At 47.4% G+C, this 20,901-nt stretch overlaps 1 protein-coding gene and 1 long non-coding RNA gene across 2 annotated transcripts; one reads left to right on the top strand and one right to left on the bottom strand.

Moving 5' to 3' along the window:
* The first annotated feature begins 7,187 nt into the window (after nucleotides 1-7,187).
* Nucleotides 7,188-10,188, top strand: LOC103792348 (uncharacterized). Its single transcript, XR_001911325.4, has 3 exons — nucleotides 7,188-7,481; nucleotides 8,254-8,327; nucleotides 9,896-10,188. It is a non-coding gene; the product is annotated as an uncharacterized LOC103792348 (long non-coding RNA).
* MUCL3 (mucin like 3) lies at nucleotides 9,986-20,658 on the bottom strand. The gene is made up of 3 exons (XM_008994128.6): nucleotides 20,549-20,658; nucleotides 10,595-14,130; nucleotides 9,986-10,132 (listed from the first exon to the last, which is right to left on the bottom strand). The coding sequence occupies exons 1-3, from the start codon at nucleotides 20,628-20,630 to the stop codon at nucleotides 9,986-9,988; spliced, it is 3,765 nt and encodes a 1,254-aa protein (XP_008992376.5). The 5' UTR covers nucleotides 20,631-20,658.
* Between the last annotated feature and the right edge of the window lie 243 nt (nucleotides 20,659-20,901).

Here is a 20,901-nt window from a genome sequence, read left to right as displayed (position 1 = left end):
ATGTGCCACCATGCCTGGCTAATTTTTGCATTTTTAGTAGAGACAGGTTTCACTGTGTTGGCCAGGCTGGTCTTGAACTCCTGACCTTGTGATCTGCCCACCTCGGCCTCCCAAAATGCTGGGATTACAGGCATGAGCCACCATGCCCACCAAATGAGCTCTTACTTTAACCAGAGGGCCACAGTGACATTTTGGGTCTCCTAGAATTAACATCAGCTCAGAGTCAGTGTCCAGTAATCCCCAAAATGTCTAATCATTTCTGTCTATTCTGATTGCCACTTTGCCTCTGCTGTCCATTTTGGTAGCTGTGCCCACTTTGCCCTTTGATGGTCGAGTGCTGCCACCTGGCCCCTGCCACCTCTGGATCCAATTATTCCTATTGTATTTAAATTTTGTAGTTGAGTGACTGCAGTTCCCACTGGTAGATCTGACATACAGAGAAGAGCAATTACAGGGCTCTTCAAAGATGCAGGTGCTGCCCTTACACATCTATTTTGCAAGGTATTGGTCAAGGGTATATCTTCTGGACCCTCCCATTTGGGATGAGTAGGTCTAAAGTGACTAATCCACTCCACCATCCCAAGCTCCCTAAGCCTTTGGATCCCTTTCTCTACATTAAACCAAGGGAGATGAGACATTTCCAGCTTGCTCACAGTCAGCCATCTTTTAATCCATATTTTAGCAACCAAGCAAATAAACTATTAGAACCTTTTTTTTAACTCCCCAAGCTGCAACATTAAATGCAGAGTCCCTACTTAGTGAGACCAAATCAGTAAATTCAGCCTGATCTAACTATGTTCCTGCCACCATTATTCCACACCCTTAATATCCGTTCCAATGCCTGCTCTCCAGATTTCTGTTTATATAAATTCGAAAACTAAGCAGTTCTTTTCAAGTGTAGTGCACCTCCTCATGGGTCACACTCTCAATCTCACCTCTAGGGGACCATCAGGAAGTGATACCTAACACCGTACTGGCTTGACTCAAGCCAGGGCAGAGATGATAGAAACCAGTGAACGGCTGGTAGCTGCCATTGGAATTAAAATGTGTGTGATCAGAGAAGACATGAGGGTTAGTACCTGACACCACTGCGTTGGTGATGGTCTGAGTAGAAATGTCAGTGGCCTCAGTGGGCACAAAAGGGGCAGAGACAGTGGCAGAGGTTGCAGTAGCCTGAGAGACTGTGGTAGAGGCCGAGAAGGGCAATGAGGCCAAAGCGAAGGCTGTGGAGGTGACAGATACTGCTGTGGATGTCGTAGTGGTCTCAGAGCCTGTGGTGGAAGCCGTTCTGCTTCCAGACCCTGAAGTGACCTCAGAGGCTGTGCTGTCAGCCATGTTGTTTGCAGATACTGTAACGGAAGCTGTCATGGTCTCAGAGTCTGTGGAGGAGGCTCTCGTGGGCACAGATACTATTATGGAGGCAGTGGGGGTCTCAGAGTTTGTGAGGGAAGCCATGGAGGTTTCAATGGCTGTAGCGGTCTCAGATGTTGTAGTGGAGGCTGTGGTGGTCTCAGAGCCCATTTTGTCCCACTGTGGGACAAAAATCCCACTGTGCTCAGAGGCTGTCATGGAGGTAGCTGTGGGCACAGAAGCTATTGTGGAGGCAGCGCGGGTCTCAGGCTGAGGTGGCCTCAGAGGCCATAGAGGAGGCGAGGATGTGGTGGACACAAATATTTTGAAAGAGGATGTGGTGGTCTCAGAGGCTGTAGAGAAGGCCCCAGCAGTTTCAGAGGCTGAGGTGGGAGCTATGGTAGGCACAGAGGTTATCATCCAGGCTGTGGGGATCTCAGAATCTTCTAGAAGCCACTGTGGTCACAGATTCTGCAGTGGTTCCTGAGGCTGTGGTGGAAGCCAGAGTGATTTCAGAGCCTGCGGTGGTTTCAGAGGCTTTGATAAAGCTTTACTGGGCACAGACGTTATCTTGGAGAGAGCGGTGCTCTTGGAGGCTATGGTAGAGGCCATGGTGGGCACAGACATGCTCACGGAGGCTATGGTGTTCTGAGAGACTGTGGTGGACACAGACGCTGTAGTGGTCTCAGCAGACATTATGGTGGCTGTGGAGAACCCAGACCGTGTGGTTGTCACAGGAGCTTTGGTGGAGACCATAGTGGTCTCAGAGGCTGTGGTCATGGCTATGGTCACAGCTGTGGTCACTTCAGTAGCAGAGGTGGAGGCTGTGCTGGTCTCAGAGCCTGTGCTGCTTTCAGAGGCTGTGGTGAAGACTGCGGTGGGCATAGGTGTTACTGTGTAGTGTCTGGTGTTCTCAGAGGCTGTGGGAGAGGTTGTGGTGGGCACAGATGCTATGGTGGTCTCAGCAGGTACTGGAGTGGCTGGAGATGGCACAGACTCTACAGCTGTCCCAGAGGCTTTTGTGGAGACCACAGTGGTCTCAGAGTCTGTGGTGGAGGCCAGAGGGTCTCAGAGTCCGTGGTGATTTTAGAGGCTGCGGTGAAGACTGTGGTGGACAGAGATGTTGTTGTTGAGGTCATGGTGGCCTCGGAGGTGGTGGAAGAGGCTGCAGAGGATTTAGAGGCTGTGCTGGGAAATGTGGAAGGCGTAGATGTTATCATGGAGGGTGTGGTGTTCTTGGGGACAGTGGTGGACGCAAATGCTATGGTGGCATCAGTAGGTGTTTTGGTGCCTGTGTGGGGCACAGGCTCTGCAGTTATCATGGAGGTTTAGGGAAAGTGTTATTTGAAAACCTCATCCAGCTCCTGGCAAGGTGGCTCATGCCTGTAATCCCAGCACTTTGGGAGGCTGAGGCAGGCGGATCACCTGAGGTTTGAAGTTCAAGACCAGCCTAACCAACATGGAGAAACCCTGGCTCTACTAAAAATACAAAAGTAGCTGGATGTGGTGGCATGTTCCTATAATCCCAGATACTTAGGAGGCTGAGGCAGGAGAATCGCTTGAACCCAAGAGGCAGAGGTTGCAGTGAGTCGAGATCGCACCATGGAACTCCAGCCTGGGCAACAAGAGCAAAACTCCATCTCAAAAAAAAAAGAGAGAAATAGTTGCTCAAGTATTAGTTCCTCTCTGTAGCAATGAGTGTGACGCTGGGAAGGCTGTGTCAGGAGAGCTGCAGCATAGCAGGAGTGTGTGGAAGTGGCACTGAGCTGCATTAGAACAGCTTCCAGAAGGATTTGCCCAGCAAGACCAAGCTGCGCATCAGAGGTCAGCGACTCTCCACTTTTCAAGTACATGGGCAACGATTATGCTAAACCCAGCCTGAGTTTAGTGGTTCCAGGACAGAGAATCAAGAAGAAATCGCCAGGAATGGTTGCACAACCACATGAATGTACTTAATGATACTAAACTTTACTCTTATAAGTGATTAAAATGGTGTATTTTATGGTATGTGTGTTTTATCATGGTTTAAAAAATAAGAAGAAGGAAGAGGAGAAAGCAGAGGAGGGAGAAAGAAAAGGAAGAATTAGAAGAAAGAGGAGAAAGAAGGGAAAAGCAGCAGCTACACTGGCCAAACCTGGTAGCATCACCTTCGAGGCTGCTGCTCAGGAAGACAAACATTTGGGACTGTGCAAGTACTTTTCTATGCAAAAAGAAAAGGTCATATTCTGACATGGCATTTCTTGGACTTGGAGCTTGTTTAAAAGTACCCCATACTGGAGATCGATCCAAGATGGCCGACCACTAACAGCTCAGGATTGTAGCTCCTAGTGAAAGCCCAGAGAACGAGACGACGCCACACTTTTAGATGAATTTTCGTCACTCACCGATCAGCCGATTCCCAGTGGAGGAGCCCCACGGGTCGCCAGCGCGACTCTTGTGGCCGCCGCAGCGGTTTTGCCGGCGTCTCAGCGCAGTAGCTCTTCATGCAGAGCCAACGGGACTGCTTCCCCTACTGACCGGAGTTTGGAGCTCCGGGAACTCAGAGCCGCTTGTTGCGGACTCAAGAGGGAAGCCAGACCAGAGATTCCCGGGCAGAAGAGCACCATCAGTCTTACTGCTGCTATTTAGGCTGCCACAGTGGGTTGCTCGGATCCCAGCACTGGGAATCAATAAGTCTGACGTCGACTCAGAAAACTAATTAGAAAGGCGGGTCATCTACAATGAAGGGAAAAAAACAGCCTAAGAAGGCCGAGTATACTCAAAATCAGAACCCATCAGCAATGGAACAAGCCCTGATGGAAAAGGACTCATTAGCAACTGAACAAGCCCTGATGGAAAAGGATTCATCAGTAATGGAACAAGCCCTGATGGAAAAGGACTGTGTTCCATTATCTGAAGTAGGCTTTAAAAGGTGGATGATAAGAAACTTCTGGGAGTTAAAGGAACTAGTTCTAACCCAATGTAAAGAAACTAAGAACTTGGAAAAAAGGTTAGATGAAATGTTGAAAAGAATAGACAATATAGAGAGGAATATAAATGAACTTAGGAGTTGAAAAATACAACACGAGAACTTAGTGAAATATGTACAAGCTTAAACAGCAGAATGGATCAAGCAGAAGAAAGGGTATCAGAGGTTGAAGATCAACTTAATGAAACAAAACGACAAGATAAGAATAGAGAAAAAAGGATAAAAAGGAATGAGCAAAATCTCCAAGCAATATGGGACTATGTGAAAAGACCTAATATACGCTTGATTGGTGTACCTGAATGTGACGGAGAGAATGAATTCAAGCTGGAAAATACTCTCCAGGACATTATCCAGGAAAATTTTCCTAATTTAACAAAGCAGGACACTATTCAACCCCAGGCAATACAGAGAACACCACAAAGATATTCCTCAAGAAGACCAACCCCAAGGCACATAATCGTTAGATTCACCAAGATCGAAACGAAGGAGAAAATATTAAGGGCAGCCAGAGAGAAAGATCAAGTTACCCATAAAGGTAAGCCTATTAGGCTTACAGCAGATCTCTCAACGGAAACCCTACAAGCTAGAAGAGAGTGGGGGCCAATATTCAATATACTTAATCAACAGAACTTTCAGCCCAGAATTTCATATCCTGCCAATTTAAGCTTTACATTTGAAGGAAAAATAAAATCTTTTAGGAACAAGCAAGTACTCAGAGACTTTATTACCACCAGGCCTGCTTTACAAGAACTTCTAAAAGAAGCACTATACACAGAAAAGAACAACCAGTATGACCCTTTCTAAAAATACACCAAAAAGTAAAGAGCATTAACATAAAGAAGAATTTATATCAACGAAAGGACAAAATAGCCAGTTAATATCAAACGGCAGCAACCCTAAATTTAAATCAACCAAATCTCCCAATCAAAAGAGACAGACAAAATCTAACGGTATATCCAAAGATATACATAGACTCAAAATAAAGGGTTGGGAAAAAAAAGTACCAACCAAATGGAGAGCAAAAATAAATAAAAAGCAGGAGTTGCAATTTTCACATTTGACAAAATAGATTTCAAAGCTACAAGGATACAAGGATAAAAGGATTAATGTAATAATAAGAGATCTTAACACTCAGATACATAAGACCCATAATGAGATTTAGATTCAACGAGACAGAAAATTGATAACAATATCCGGGACTGGAACTAAGATCCAGAACAAATGAACTCAATAGAGCTCTCCATTTTAAACACACAAAATATACATTATCCACAAAATCTAACGATATATCTAAAGATATACAAAGACTCAAAACAAGGGGATGGAAAAAAACTCAACAACCAAATGGAGAGCAAAAATAAATAAATAAAAAGCAGGAGTTGCAATTCTCACACTTAATAAAATAGATTTCAAAGCTACAAGGATGCAAGGGTAAAAGGATTAATGTAACAATAAGAGATCTTAACACCCAGATACATAAGACACATAATGAGATTTAGATTCAACGAGACAACAAATTGATAACGATATCCAGGACTTGAACTCAGAGCCAGAACAAATAAACACAATAGAGGTCTCCATTTTAAACACATAAAATATGCATTAACCACTTTAAACACTCAAAATATTGATCGGCCATTATTGAAACCCATTTTAGGAATGAAGTAATATTCCTTTTTCCCTCTTTTTCTTTTCTTCCCCTTCTTTTTCTCTCAAAAAAAAAAAAAAAAACGAAAAAGCAAAAAGTACCCCATACTTCTTTGCATCCATGGCTTTGAATGCTAATAAAGACGCTAAGCCTGGGCATGAAGGTGGCTCATGCCTCTAATCCCAGCACTTTGGGAAGCCAAGGTGGGTGGAGCACCTGAGCTCAGGAGTTCAAGACCAGCCTGGCCAACATGGTGAAACCCCATCTCTACTAAAAATACAACAAATTATCCGGGCATGGTGGTACATGGCTGTAATCCCAGCTACTCAGGAGGCTGAGGCAGAATTGCCTCAACCTGGGAGACAAATGTTGCAGGAAGCCAAGATAGCACCACTATACACTCCTGCCTGGGCAACAGAACAAGACCCTGTCGCAAAAAAAAAAAAAAAAAAAAAGACTTTAATTTTTAGTTATCCATTCCCCAAATAACCTATCTGTGTCAGCTACCTGGGAAGCATTTTTTCTTTCCATAAGAGCTTTCCTAAAACATAAGCAGGAGTTAACAGTAAATGCACTGTCAAATTTTCATACAGTTGATTTAAAAACTTATGAGCCAATTTCTAGATAAATCATGTTTTAAACAAGTGAAATAATAGGTACGGATATTCCTTTTTCTTGAGTCATGAGGGGAAGATGCAGAGCCTGTGACTATGAGGCCAGTTAATGTGTCTCTGGGGACAGAGGCTGGCAGGAAGGACTCTGACCTGAGATACTGGCAGTGAGGGCAGAAGAAGACTCTGGACGTTCAAGGGGCTGGAAAGAGAGGTCTGGACTCTGGAAGAAGGGGCTGGACACCCTCGCACAAATCTCAATTACACCCTGTTCCTTAGGTGGTCCCTATAACATCCCACCCATTCAGGTGGGGCTGCCTCGGTAACAGGGAACCTGGCTCCACTGAGGAACAAAGTGAATTTGAGGCTTGGAGAAAATTTAGCAAGCCTTCTGCTTCATAGGAGCCGCGTGGGTTTCAACAGGGCGCTTCTCTGAGCCTCTATTTTCTCATCTGTAAACAGGCCTTGTAAGAACTCGCAAGGTGATGGGAGGATCACAGGTGCGATGTAATTGAAAGCACAGCACAAACACGTGTCAGTTTTATAGCCAATGGCACGAGGGTGGGAGTGACGCCAAGGCCGGTCAGTCCGGTTCCCCCCCGGGAGCTGTGGGCCGGGAGGAGGGGATTCGGCGCAGCCCGGCTGGGGCGCTGCGGGAGCGGCGGCCTCGACCCACTAAGCTGCGCTGTCAGCGAGAGAGATCGGAAGCCGCCCGCAAAGCGGAACCTCGTGGACCGAGGAGGGTCGCAGACTTGGGGAAATGGAGGCCACCCACCCCCCCACCCCCGCCCCTTCCCCTCTTCGCGCGGACAGCAGCTTCCCGCGCCCCGGCCGCCTCCATGCCCTCACTCAGGGCACTCGCCCCGCCCCCGGCCGCCCGGAGTTGTCCTCCCCGGGGGCCGAGGTAGGGCATTCCCTCTGGTCCTACTGATTAAGTAATTATCCCTAATGAGGGCCCAGCCCCGGAGCTTGTTAAAGGATTTCCGCCTAGATTTCAAAGTGATAATTAGCGGGGAATAGAGACGCCAGAAGTGGGAAGGAGACACCTGCCGCGCCCCAAGGCTCAGAGTCCGTGTTTGCCAGGCGAAGAACCTCCGGATTCCCCCTCCCCATGCCTCTCTACACACAGCCTTTGGCCTCAGTGCTGCATTTTGGTGTCTTGATAGGGGAGGGGTCTGTCCGCTTTCATCTTTAGAACTCCAGGGCCAGAGGTGTTTTTATTGCGCTTTGTTTTTTAATTGGGGTCCGGGCTGAGTTTAGGGGTCTCTGCATCCCTCCCAGGGCAGAGAGACACTCCTGTCCCGGCAGATGCCACAGGCTGAGTCACCATCTGCTCAGACAACTAAAATCCAGGTATCTTCCTCCTTTTCTCCAGGGCTCTCCAGAACCCAGGTGTCCCTCTGCCTCCTTTCTCCAGGGACCTAAGTCTGGAGTCCCTCTGGCACCTGGCATGCCTCCTCTCTGAGAGTCAAGCTTCAATCTTGCCCTTAGCAGAGCGGTCTCTGGTGGGAGATTCAGTAGTAAGGGTCTTCCTAGCCCAGCCAGGGCCAGATAGTTCAGTGACATCCGTGTCAGGGTTGGGATTACTGCCCATGATAAATTTCCAGCTTTCAGCAAATGGGGATGCCCAGAGGAGCAGAGAGTGAGTGACCTGTGGCCCTGCTGTTTGAGTCTAGGTGGAGTTAACGTTTAGAAGGCCGGCAGCAAACTGGGGTGCCTGTCCTGATAGTGACGACGCCATCCTCCTCTGGTAAGAGAGCTAAAGCTGCATGGGTAATGGGAGGTTTCTCTTGGGACTGACGTGGGCACAGAATGGTTTTGGAGCAGGGCTGGTGCCCTAACATAAATAGGGGAAATAGTAGATGCTCACGGATTTGGGCTTAATGAATTAGGGTGTTGTTTTATTCTGTATAGCATTACCTTGTGACAACTCTTGTTGAATTATTTAATTTTAATTTTCTTGTCTTTGTGTCTCGGGTGAAAACTATGTCGTATACTTCTTTATATCCTCCAGAGTACATAATAGGTGCTTTAAAATACTTGCTTATTAATTGACAGATTTTTCTACTCATTTTGTCACCATGCAAAGAAATCCAGCATGGATTGAGGCTGGCTCTTATCTAAACCCAGAAAGGAGCCATTTTTGGAGCAATAGAGGTTCAGCCTCCCCTTTCTTGACCCTCCATAGATTGCCAGTCCTGCGCTCCAGCTCCTCTGGCTCCTCCTCTCCTGTAAGGTCACAGACAGAACCAGGAACACCAGTCAGGACTTTCTCCCAATGGATAGTCTAATAACTATGATGCCCTTTATAAACATGTCATACTCTATTATTAAAAAAGGTCAATAGAGAGAAGGAAACTATCATCATATGTCCATTCTCCTTTTCTCTCTCTGCCCAATCAGTAATAAGGTGAAATGTCCATAAGAAGAGGGAGAGAAATCCAGAAAACACACACAGATAAAATGCCTACAAGGAGAAAAATTGGAATCAGGGGTAAAGGTGTGAGGAGAGAGGATGGAGATGGTAGAGAAGATGGGTGACTTTTATGAGATAAATCCACAACTGGCTTTTGGTGGAAGACACAGGAAAATAAATGCTGAGACACCATCAGGGAAGGTCTGGGATGGAGATCAGTGAGTGACCCTGCTGGTCCAAGATCCCCTCCTTTTGTGTCCACCCACAACCCAGCAAGCCAAACCAACAGGGTGTCCACTATAGACGTTAAGGAAAACTAAGGGATTTGGGAGGAAGAGGGAACAACCATGTGGATGAGAGATATTTATAATTTCTCTGGACTTTTTCTTTCTCCACGGAATGGAGAGAGTGGAGAAGGAAATAAATTCTCTTTTCTTCTTGGATCCTTTTTTTTTTTTTTTTTTTTTTTTTCATTAAAAAAGAAAGCGGGGCAAGGGTCCTGAGAACTCAGAGGTGAGCCTGTTAACGCACAAACTCTTAAATAATAATGAATGGAAATAACATAATTCTGTTCTGAAACCCAGAGACTCTGCCCTCAGTTTCTCCCTTTCCCCATAATCCCCACTCACAAGTCAATCTGGGGCATTGCCTTCTAAGGCTCCTGTCCTTCCTTTAGGACTCAGTGTTCTGTATTGGTCCCCACCCAACATGTCCATCAAACACCTTTTCATTCTCAGACCATCGCCTTCTACAGAGAACATCTACTTGTATTGTTCATTCTTTCGTCTCTATCCCCTAAACTTACACCCTCCTTACTTATCACCTCATTCCCCAACCAGTTTCAATTAAGAACAGAGGAAGGGTTATTGCTGTTAACCATCGGTGTTCTCTGCCCTTCCCAGAGTCCAGGAAATAGAAATTGTGAGTCCAGTTCCTCATCCAGGAAAGAGGGCAGAGCATGGAAGAGCCGGGGCTCGGTGCCTACTCCAGGATCATCGTGGGGAAGGGATCTGGCCCATGCCAAGTGTCTGCTGCTCCATCAAGTAGACTGGGTAGGAATTGGGGCCACCCTCATCCGCTGCATCATTGTCCCAGGTGTCCTGGGTTAGTGTGCGGCGTGTCCGCATCATATAGGAGACCTGTGATTGGGATGAGAAAGGAGGAATAAAAACCATCTGCGATTTGTTTTTCTCAACACTCACCTCAGGTCTTTGATTCTGCTCTCAAGATTCCATCCAAACCTTGATGTTTATTCCAGCTGCAGATCCAATACAATGAGTCCCAGCTCCATCTTCAGTTCCCCTCTCTACCATATTCTTCTTGTCCTTATGCCTCCTATTCTCATACCCAGACTCTCCACCCCACACACTTTCACACACTTTCATTCTCAGTCACAGCCTTCTCCCCAATTCCAGCTTTTTATCTCATGTGTATTTATTGTCTTTCCCCTTATTTTTCACCAAAACTCTCCCTCTATTACTGTTCCCCCCTCTCCTGCTATGTCTCTTTCCCTAGACTCATTATTCCCTGTAACTCTGACCACTAATGTCTCAATTCCCTCTCCTATAGATTCATTTCCGTGGGGTTCACCTGTTCCTTACCAAGAAGATCAGGCCAAGGAACACCAGGAGGAGAATCACAGCCACCAGGACCACAATAACTATGGCCCATGCAGGGAATGAATTATTCTCCCCCATCTGTCCAGCGTGGATACCTTTCTGTGAGCCATCTTTATTGTGGTATGGATAGCTCTCGTTGCCTGGGGCTTCTGACATGATAGAACTCAGCTTCATTCTAGATGTGATGAGTGTAAAAGAACCAATGGGCACCTGATGAGTAACCTCAGTTTTATTTAGATGAGAAGAGGTAGTAGTGATAGATTTGTCTCCTGTGACCTTGACTGAAGGTCTTATGGTCTTTGTGACTGCTGCTGTTTTTCCCGGGTTTTCTGTGGACTTTACTGGGGTTTTTGTGTTCTCAGTGCCCAGTGTGGTGTTCCCTAGGTTTTCTGTATGCTTTTCTGAGACTGCTATGTTTTTCCCTTTGGTGGATATGGTCTTCTTTGGGTATAGTGTAGGCTTTTCTGAGGCTCTTGTTGTTTCCTCTGTGGTTGATGTGGTCTTTTCTGAGTGTTCTGTGGACTTTATTGTGACGTGTGTCACCTCATTGGCCAATGTGGTCTTTTCTCCATGTTCTATATGCTCTGCTGGGGCTGGTGTGATCACATTGGCTGATGTAGTCCTTTCTCTATGTTCTGTAGACTCTGCTGCAGATGATGTGATCTTGTCACTGGGTGATGTGGTCCTTTCTCCACGTTCTGTAGGCTTTTCTGGGGATGGTGTGGTGTTCTCATTGGCCCACGGTGTCCTTTGTCCATGTTCTGTAGGCTCTACTGGGGATGGTGTGGTGTTCTCATTGGCCGACAGTGTCCTTTCTCCATGTTCTGTAGGCTCTGCTGGGGATGGTGTGGTGTTCTCATTGGCCGACGGTGTCCTTTCTCCATGTTCTGTAGGCTCTGCTTGGAATGGTGTGGTGTTCTCAATGGGCGACGGTGTCCTTTCTCCATGTTTCATAGGCTCTGCTGGGAATGGTGTGGTGTTCTCATTGGCTGACGGTGTCCTTTCTCCATGTTCTGTAGGCTCTGCTGGGGATGGTGTGGTGTTCTCATTGGCCAATGGTGTCCTTTCTCCATGTTCTGTAGGCTGTGCTGGGGATGGTATGGTGTTCTCATTGGCCGATGGTGTCCTTTCTCCATGTTTCATAGGCTCTGCTGGGAATGGTGTGGTGTTCTCAGTGGCTGATGGTGTCCTTTCTCTGTGTTCCATAGGCTCTGCTGAAAATGGTGTGGTGTTCTCAATGGGTGACAGTGTCTCTGCTGGGAATGGTGTGGTGTTCTCATTGGCCAACAGTGTCCTTTCTCCATGTTTTGTAGGCTCTGCTGGGAATGGTGTGGTGTTCTCAATGGCTGACGGTGTCCTTTCTTCATGTTCTATAGGCTCTGGGGGGGATGGTGTGGTGTTCTCATTGGCCAACGTTGCCCTTTCTCTGAGTTCCGTAGGCTCTGCTGGGGATGGTGTGGTGTTCTCAGTGGGTGATAGTGTCCTTTCTCCATGTTCCTTAGGCTCTGCTGGGGATGGTGTGGTTTTCTCATTGGCTGACGGTGTCCTTTCTTCATGTTCTGTAGACTCTGCTGGGGATGGTGTGGTGTTCTCATTGGCCGACGGTGTCCTTTCTCCATGTTCCATAGGCTCTGCTGGGGATGGTTTGGTGTTCTCATTGCCTGACGGTGTCTTTCCTCCACGTTCTGTATGCTCTGCTGGGGATGGTTTGGTGTTCTCATTGCCTGACGGTGTCTTTCCTCCACGTTCTGTATGCTCTGCTGGGGATGGTGTGGTGTTCTCACTGACTGACAGTGTCCTTTCTCCGTGTTCTGTATGCTCTGCTGGCGATGGTGTGGTGTTCTCATTGCCTGATGGTGTCCTTTCTCCATGTTCTGTAGGCTCTGCTGGGGATGGTGTGGTGTTCTCATTGACTGACGGTGTCCTTTCTCCTTCTGTATGCTCTGCTGGGGATGGTGTGGTGTTCGCATTGCCTGACAGTGTCCTTTCTCCATGTTCTTTATGCTCTGCTGCAGATGATGTGGTGTTCTTATTGGCCGATGGTGTCCTTTCTCCATGTTCCGTAGGCTCTGCTTGGAATGGTGTGGTGTTCTCAATGGGTGACGGTGTCCTTTCTCCATGTTCCGTAGGCTCTGCTTGGAATGGTGTGGTGTTCTCATTGGCTGACGGTGTCCTTTCTCCATGTTCTTTATGTTCTGCTGTGGATGGTATGGTGTTCTTATTGGCTGATGGTGTGCTTTCTTCATATTTTGTATGCTCTGCTGGGGATGGTGTGGTGTTCTCATTGGCCAATGGTGTCCTTTCTCCATGTTCTTCAGGCTCTGCTGGGGATGGTGTGGTGTTCTCATTGGCTGATGGTATCCTTTCTCCATGTTCTGTAGGCTTTGCTAGGGATGGTGTGGTGTTCTTATTGACAAATGGAGTCCTTTCTTTATGTTCTGTAGGGTCTTCTGGGGATGGTGTAATGTTTTCTTTGGCTGTCCTTTCTCCATGTTCTGTAGGCTCTGCTGGGGATAGTGTGATCTTCTCACTGGCAAATGGGGTCTTTTCTTTGTGTTCTTTATGCTCTGCTGGGGATGGTGTGGTATTCTCATTGGCTGACAGTGTTCTTTTTTCATGTTCTGTAGGCTCTGCTGGGGATGGTGTGGTATTCTCATTGGCCAGTGGGGTCCTTTCTCCATGTTCTGTATGCTCTGTTTGGGATGGCGTGGTGTTCTTATTGCCTAGTGGGGTCCTTTCTCCATGTTCAGTAGGTTCTGCTGAGGAAGGTGTGGTGTTCTCATTGGCTGTCCTTTCTTCATGTTCTGTAGGGTCCGCTAGAGATCGTGTGATCTTCTCACTGGTTGATATAGTCTCTTGTATGTATTTTGTAGTTTTTGTCAGGATCTTGTCCGAGGCAACTGTTGTTCTGTAATCTTCATTTTTTTCTGACTCTTCTGGGGTTCCTGTTGTGATTTTCTCAGAAGACATGCTTTTTTGGTTGTTCTGTGAATCGTCTGAATTGTGGAAGGAAGTTGTAGTCTTATATGAGGCAGTGGGTCTTCCAGAGTTATCTGATTTTGTTGTTACTGTTGATTTGCCTGTTGAGGACTTACGACAAGTTGTTTTTCTCTTGGGTGCTGGGGTTATATATTTTTTTTCAGATGATTCTTTATGTGTGGTAGTGGAGTCAGTAGAATCAACAGAGCGTTGGTTCCAGATCACTGGGTCTTTCCCTTGACTGCCGGAGTTTTCTTCAGAAGTAGGAGGAGCGTCTTGATTATCTGCAGAGCTTTTGTGGTCTGTAGTTTTGGAGTTGTCTATATGCTTGTCAGTGGGCTTAGAATGGCGTGTGGTGTTGCAGTGGCGTTTTCGTTCACCGACTTCTGTGGATTTAGGGAGGTCTGGAGGTCTTTGTCCTGAATGCAGAACAATGTGATCAAAGGGGATACTATAAACAAGGCCTGGAGTGAGGGGAAATACATGAGCAGATGTTGAGAGTTCACCAGTTTTCTGATATTCTTGGAGTGTAGTAGCACCTGTGGAGGGAGAGAGGCAAATAAGAAACTTCTCCCATGTTCTTCTCCAACTCCCTGCCTACCTCCTTCGGTTTGCCCCCCGATAAGACTCCCTAGCCAGTCTCCTCTGAATACTATGATATCTATTCCCCATTCTCACCTCCAGCTTCTGGGCTCAGGCTGTGCCTTCAACAAGCATGCCACATCATCCGCATCTCCCCAACTCTCCATCTCAGGGCCTTTTGGCTTTAGGGCATGTTTTCTGATCCCTCTAAGCAGACAAAACCCAGCTTCATTTCAGTGCTTAAAAAGGTGTTTATTCATCATTCTGTCCTGTGATGTTCAACTTCACATTACAGTTGTTTGCATGCCTGCCGAGCTCCACACCCCGCCATGTCGATCCAATGTAAGGTTTGAGAGCATGTGTGGACCAGCATCTTACTGTGCAGGTGCCCCTTTAGGGTCTGTATACTTACGGATTGGAATCTCCTTTCCATGACAGAGCTGGGAAGACTGAGAATAAACATTAGACTCTCCACCTTTCCATAACACTCTGACACCATGTCCCAAATGTAACAGTTTGAGAAACTGAGGTAAGACCTCTGGCAGAACTTCCCATAGGGGAGGTAGACACAGGTTGTGAGTGAGAGATATATAAGAAGAATGGAGAATGGGTAGAGGAAGGAGATGGGAAACTCATTTCAGTGATAAAGTTGGATGAGGAGAATGGATGAGATGACCCAACCCTATGGTCATCCCACTGGGTCCCCCTCTTCACACTTTTAAAGCCATCTGAGGATAGATAAAAGGGCCATCTTGAAAGGAAAAGATCTCTGCTTGGGGATCTTGACAGGAGTAAATGAGGCAACTAGATTGTGGGAGGGACTGATGTTTAAGGACAGGGTGTGAGAGAAAACACCCCTATCATTGGACAGATACAGGCCTTCATTCCATGGAAAAACAACCTGATGGGGACAAACGAGATATCTCTGAAACCTAGCCAAAAGAGTGAAGGCCAAGAGATCGCCAAAGAGTGAAAGAGACAGTGTCGTTACATAACTCTGTTAGCTCAAGGCAGCAACCAAAACCTGGACCTATTCCCTATCACAAGAAACCACAGTCCACCTGCCTGCTGATGGGCAGAATCAGGGCTTGTGGAGCTCAGTCCTTGAAATACGGGCAGGACAAGAAAGGTGTGAGGGTAATAGAGAAGCCCAAGTCTCTGAAAGGAATTGAGAGTGATAGGAGAGAAGGGACTGAATGATCAGGCCTTCGCTCCACTGTGCCAATCTCATTCCCTGATTTCCTTGGCAGCAATACCAGTATTGCTATTGTTTACTGGACACTTAGCCACAGCACATGGCTTGTGGCCTCACAGACATTCTCTTTCTGGATTCTATTCTATGGTAATTAATCTCCCAATGCTCCACCAGGCTCTTTAGAAGCGGTCAACTTCTCCTATTTTACATCTGAGAAATTTACACTTCATGGAGGAAAAGTGACCTGTACATAGTCCCACAACAATAGCAATGGTCAGTCTTTCTGGAGCTCTTCTATGAGACAGCCAGTGTCTACAAGTGAGGGCATACATTAACTTATTTACTTTTCATAAGAACCTGTTGAGGTTGAGAACTATTTCCTAGTCTCCCAACTTTATAGATGAAGAAACAAGGTTCAGAGTGGTTGAGTAATCTTCTCAAGGACAACCAGCAAGTAAGAAGTTGTTGAGACAGAATCTGAACACATGTCCTGGGCACCTGGGCCCAGATCATTGCTGGTTGAGACCACAGTGCCCAGCCTATGGGTCAGCCCAGTCTTTTGAAGAAGGAAGGACACTGACATGTGTGGACTCCCTGAAAGGTGCTGTTCGTTTATTTAATCACATAATTATGAACCTGTGAAGCAAGGATTATGATCTTATGTTTACAGGTGGGGAAAGGAGATGCAAAGAGCTTAAGTAATTGGTGAAGTTAGACTTTTCACTGTGTCCCAGATGCTTTTAAACATGATAAGGGACAAATGACTAGCCATTGAGTGAATAAATGAGCTGGAAGCATTGAAAAGGGCAATTTCCACTGGACTTAAAGGATCAGAGGACAGGTTTGGCATCCAGGCTGGGTCCCTCAGCAGTTTTGCATCCTTGCTGAGGTCATTTAAATGCACAGAAGCTCCATGCCCTCAACTGTAAATAACCATGATGCTGACTGCACCAGCTTAATATGCGGATTAAAGGAAGTGTGGTGCTGGAAGACTCTGGAGCACAGAAGCTCTTTAAGTGTTTGTTGAATCCACATTGTAGTCTCTGAAATAATCCCAACTGAATTTATCACACATCAGAAAGTGATGAGTGCTATGTTTTATCAAGTTTTGTTAGACACAGGTCTCACAATATTGGCCAGACTGACCTCAAACTCTGGTCGTCAGTGATCCTCTCACCTCTGCTTCCTAAAGTATTAGGATTGTAGGCATGAGCCACTGCGCCTGGCCTGGCCTGCCAGGGATTTTTATTTGTTTTGTTCATCACTGTCTCCAGCCTAAAACAGCGTCTGGTCCATAGGAGGCACCTTGTAAATATTTATTGAATAGTGAATGAAAGAATAAGACTGATGAAAACTCCTTAGAAGCCTTGCCATTAACATTTAATCATGCACATTAAGTAAAAACCAAATGTATCTGTGACCTCCACAGGCTGGGAGACCAAGGGGCGACTTCTTCAGTTAAGTAATTGAGCTCCAAAATGAAAAGATATTGAAAGAAGGCCTCTGGCTCACCAATTCCTGGATACCAGTTGTCATTAAACCACAGGATCACAGTCAATAACTAGACGCAGATAACTAGATTTTAGAATTTTAGATCTGTATCAAACAGGTGTGGAACCATAGATTGTAAAAGCTGAAGTAAAGCTCAAGGGATTCCTTGGTCCTGACCCAGCCATAAGGCAAGTCAGTGTAAATCCTCAAGACAAGAGGAGCATCTCTTCCCCAGGCAATCTACCTTTGGTAGTGACTTATTTCCCTAGGAAGTTTTCACCAGGAGATACTCATTCCATCATAGAACCATCATAGCCTGAAAAGAACTGTTTTGGTCGCTGAAGTATAGGCAGGGGGTGCAGAGAAGAAAATCCAACTTTAGCACCAGACGCTTTGTGGATGCTCAGCTGAGACAAAAGAATAAAAACAAATCCCACAACATCAAAACGATGCACAATGCCAAAGATCCTCGCCATCACTCATTTGAATGGGAGGCATTGGCTGGGCACGGTGGCTCACGCCTGTAATCCCAGCACTTTGGGAGGCGGAGGTGGCCAGATCACCTGAGGTTAGGACTTCAAGACCAGCCTAGCCAACATGAGGAAACCCTCTCCCTACTAAAAATACAAAAATTAGCCCAGTGTGGTGATGGGAGCCTATAATCCCAGCTACTCTATAGGCTGAGGCAGGAGAATTGCTTCAACCCAGGAGGTGGAGGTTGCAGTGAGAGATGCTCTTCTTGGGAGAGCGAGACTGTCTTAAAAAAAAAAAAAAAAGGAAGGAAGGAAGGAAAGGAGGAAGGAAAGGTGGAGGAGGGAGGGAGGGAGGGAGGACATCTTGCTAAGCAATTCATGCCCTGGAGTCTCTGTCAGAGCACACTCTCCCCAAAGTGCCCCTCTCTTGTTTCCTGGTATCCTCACCCCCATCAATGGCATGCTCCATTTGCAATAATATGGGTAAATGCTTGTTAAAATATCTATACAGGATGAGTTCAATAAGTGGCTTAAAACACAGACATAGAAAAAGAAAAGCTGGTGGGCACAATAGCTCACACCTATAATTCCAGCACTTTGGGATGCTGAGGCAGGAGGATCACCAGTCTGAGACCTGTCTGGGCAACATAGTGAGACCTATGTCTACAAAAAAAGAGGAAAGCTAAAGGGAGACATAATCAAATGATTGCCTGGGGACTAGGGAGTATACAGAGATATTTTATTTTTCTATTTTCCAGTTTCTACAATGAGCATACATTATTTGTGTTATAGAAATTAAATCAAATAATGTTTGTTATAGAAAAATATTAGAGTCTTCCAAGGACCCCAGCCCCAATTCTCATCTCCTGCCTCACCTGTGCTCCCTCAGATGATTTAATCTAGACACACCTGTGCTCCCTCAGATGGTTTCATCTGGACTGCACCTGTGCCTCCCTGTGATGACTTAATCTGGACTGCCGCTGTGCCGCCTGCGGATGATTTACTCTACACTGTACCTGTGGTTCTGCGACTGCATGATGCAGACTCTGGGGTCCCAGCATCTAGTTATCTGTCTGGGTATTGACTGGTCCTGTGGACAAATGTCAGGGCCCCCCAACCAGAATGGTGGACTAAAGGGCTTCATCCATTCCAGTTGTCCCTCTTCTCTTCCTGCCCTGGCTTCTCTCTCTCTGCTCGGCACAGCCATGCACCAGCCCTGATTCACACTCCAGTTCCACCGACCTCAACACAACCCGGGCGCAGCCTCGAGCCCTCCCCACCTGTCCCCCACTCGCTCTTTAGAATCTGCAGAATGAAAGAGGCCAGATCCTCCTGTCCTCCCCTCCCTTTCCTCCATCCCGCCCAGCCACGCCCATCTCCTCTCCAAGACCACGCCCACATAGCCCCTTCGGAATCTCAGGAATTTAGATTGTCCCCGCTGAAGCAAATCTCAGCGGGATTGTGTTTGCGGTGGATTCGCTTCTGCCCCCTGCAGGTTCCTCTTCCCTAAATTGCAAGATAGAAGGAGAGAGCAGGAGGTGGACGATCTACCTGACGGCAAGGGAGGGCGAGATGGGGCCGAGAGGCGGAGGGCAGCTCTGGTGCCTCTGTCTCCAGACCCTTAAGGTAAGGGAGACAGACAACGAGTCGGGGCATGGACGGGACACACTGCTGAGACCTTTGAGAGGCAGCTCAAAGACTCCTCAGCCCCCGCTGTTCACCACCCACCTGCCCCTGCCTACACCCCCGACCGAAACTGACTGAACTCAGGGAAGGGTCACTGCCTCTATTGTCACCCTCTGGGAGGAGGTGCTGCCTGCCTGCCCTGCCCCAGTACTGCTCAGAGGAGACTTCCAGACTCACGACTGTCCCAGCCCTGGTTCCAGATCCTCAGAGCTGTTACTGTGGATGGCTATATCCTTGGATGACTGTCCAGTGGGTAGAGGGTGTCTCTGAATCTACTGTTGTACGGCTACTTTGTGGAGACCCTCCTTCAAGTCACCCAGGCCCTCCACACTGCCCCCGTGTTCAGCATCTCTGCTCCCTGCGTTCAGACCCTTTCTTACGTGAACTAATTTCACAATTTCATCTTATCTTTAGGGTTTGTTTTGTTCGTGAAACTTGTCCATACTCATTTTCTCATCAAAGCCCTGAGATGTTTCCCAACTGTAAGACAGGGCCAGAGCCTTCAGCGCACACCATTCTGAGTCACCGTGTGGATTAAATGAGTAAACGTGGATGAAGTGCCTGGTGCCATGTAAATGCTCTGTAGGCATCAGATATCGATACAGCCAGGCAGCAGTGTCCGACCTATTTTATAGATGGTGTGGCGGGCCAGACTAGGCAAATGGGTCAGAGACAGGACTGGAAACTAGGTCTGCACAAAACAGGGCTCTCAGGAGAGACCATCCGCCCATCCCCCCAGGGGTGGGGCAGTGGAAGTGGAATCCCTGCTTACCTCCCCCTCTAGCTTCGCGATCTCGGGCAAAATCACTTGAGTCCACCCTTCTCAACTATAAGATGGGTTATTATTAGCCACCTCAGGGGATGCTGAGATTAAATGAGATGAATCGATAGGCTCAGTGACTCACACCTGTAATCCAGCACTTTGGGAGGCCGAGGCAGGCGGATCACTTGAGGCCAGGCGTTTGAGACCAGCCTGAACAACATGGTGAAATTCTGTCTCTACTAAAAATACAAAAAAGGAGCCAGGTATGGTGGTGAGTGCCTGTAATCCCAGTTACTCGGGAAACTGAGAATGGAGAATCACTTGAACCCAGGACGCAGAGGCTACAGGGAGCTGAGATTGCGCCACTACACTCCAGCCTGGACAACAGAGTGAGAGTCCATCTCAAAAAAAAGAAAAAAGAAATCACCATGAGCGGCTGTGAATTCCTTGCACTGAGCAGGAGCAGGTGCTCAATGAATGTCAGGTGCCCACCCCCGCCCACCCAGGCTGCCAGCCTCTACAGTGTCTTTATGCGAACTTGAAGAAACCCCTTCTGGGTGGGTGCAGCCCTGTGAGCCATGTTTTAAAGAGCAGAGCACAGGCTGGAGTTCGTCTTCCACATGCTCCTTAGCCAGCAAACGTGAGCTGAGAACACTCTAGGCAACTGTCTGCAGCAGCCCCGTGCCCTCATTTCTGTTTGTTGTCCAACCTATGAACACTAAGAAGCAAGCCATTTCTATCATCCAAACCCTCTGTAGGCATCTTACCTGCCTCCCAAGCAGCTAGAAGGAAGAGGAGGCAACAATGGAGGCCAAAGGCAGAGCAGAAGCTGTGGACCGGCTGGGCCATGTCGGAGCTGGGTGGCTGCTTGGGGACCATGGGCTGTGGACTCTTCACCTTATATGGAGCCAATCTTGACGTCATGGGGGCTGGGGCTCCTCAGGACTAAGTCTTAAACAAATGGAGCCGCCCCAACCCAAAGGGGAGCCCTGATAAGAGGAGACCACAGCTGCTGCGTCATGGAGCCAGGTACCTGGGTGCCTGCCGAGGGGTGGACAGGGCATAGGAACCAGAAAGGGGCAGGCGCCTGAGCCAGCCCCAGTGGAGGGAAGTGGGGGTG

The sequence above is a fragment of the Callithrix jacchus genome, chromosome 4 (genome assembly GCF_049354715.1).
Source record: "Callithrix jacchus isolate 240 chromosome 4, calJac240_pri, whole genome shotgun sequence".
NCBI classification, from domain to species: Eukaryota; Metazoa; Chordata; class Mammalia; order Primates; family Cebidae; genus Callithrix; species Callithrix jacchus.
Note: the sequence above shows the minus strand (reverse complement) of the source record. Positions and strands in the feature narration are given on the sequence as shown.

Excerpts from the sequence above, each read along its gene's own strand:
- MUCL3 (XM_008994128.6), bottom strand. The coding sequence starts at position 20,630 with ATGGCCCAGCCGGTCCACAGCTTCTGCTCTGCCTTTGGCCTCCATTGT. Across the intron at positions 14,131-20,548 it reads TCTAGCTGCTTGGGAGGCAG|GTGCTACTACACTCCAAGAA; the intron begins GTAAGATGCCTA and ends CTCCCTCCACAG. Across the intron at positions 10,133-10,594 it reads TCCTTGGCCTGATCTTCTTG|GTCTCCTATATGATGCGGAC; the intron begins GTAAGGAACAGG and ends TCCCAATCACAG.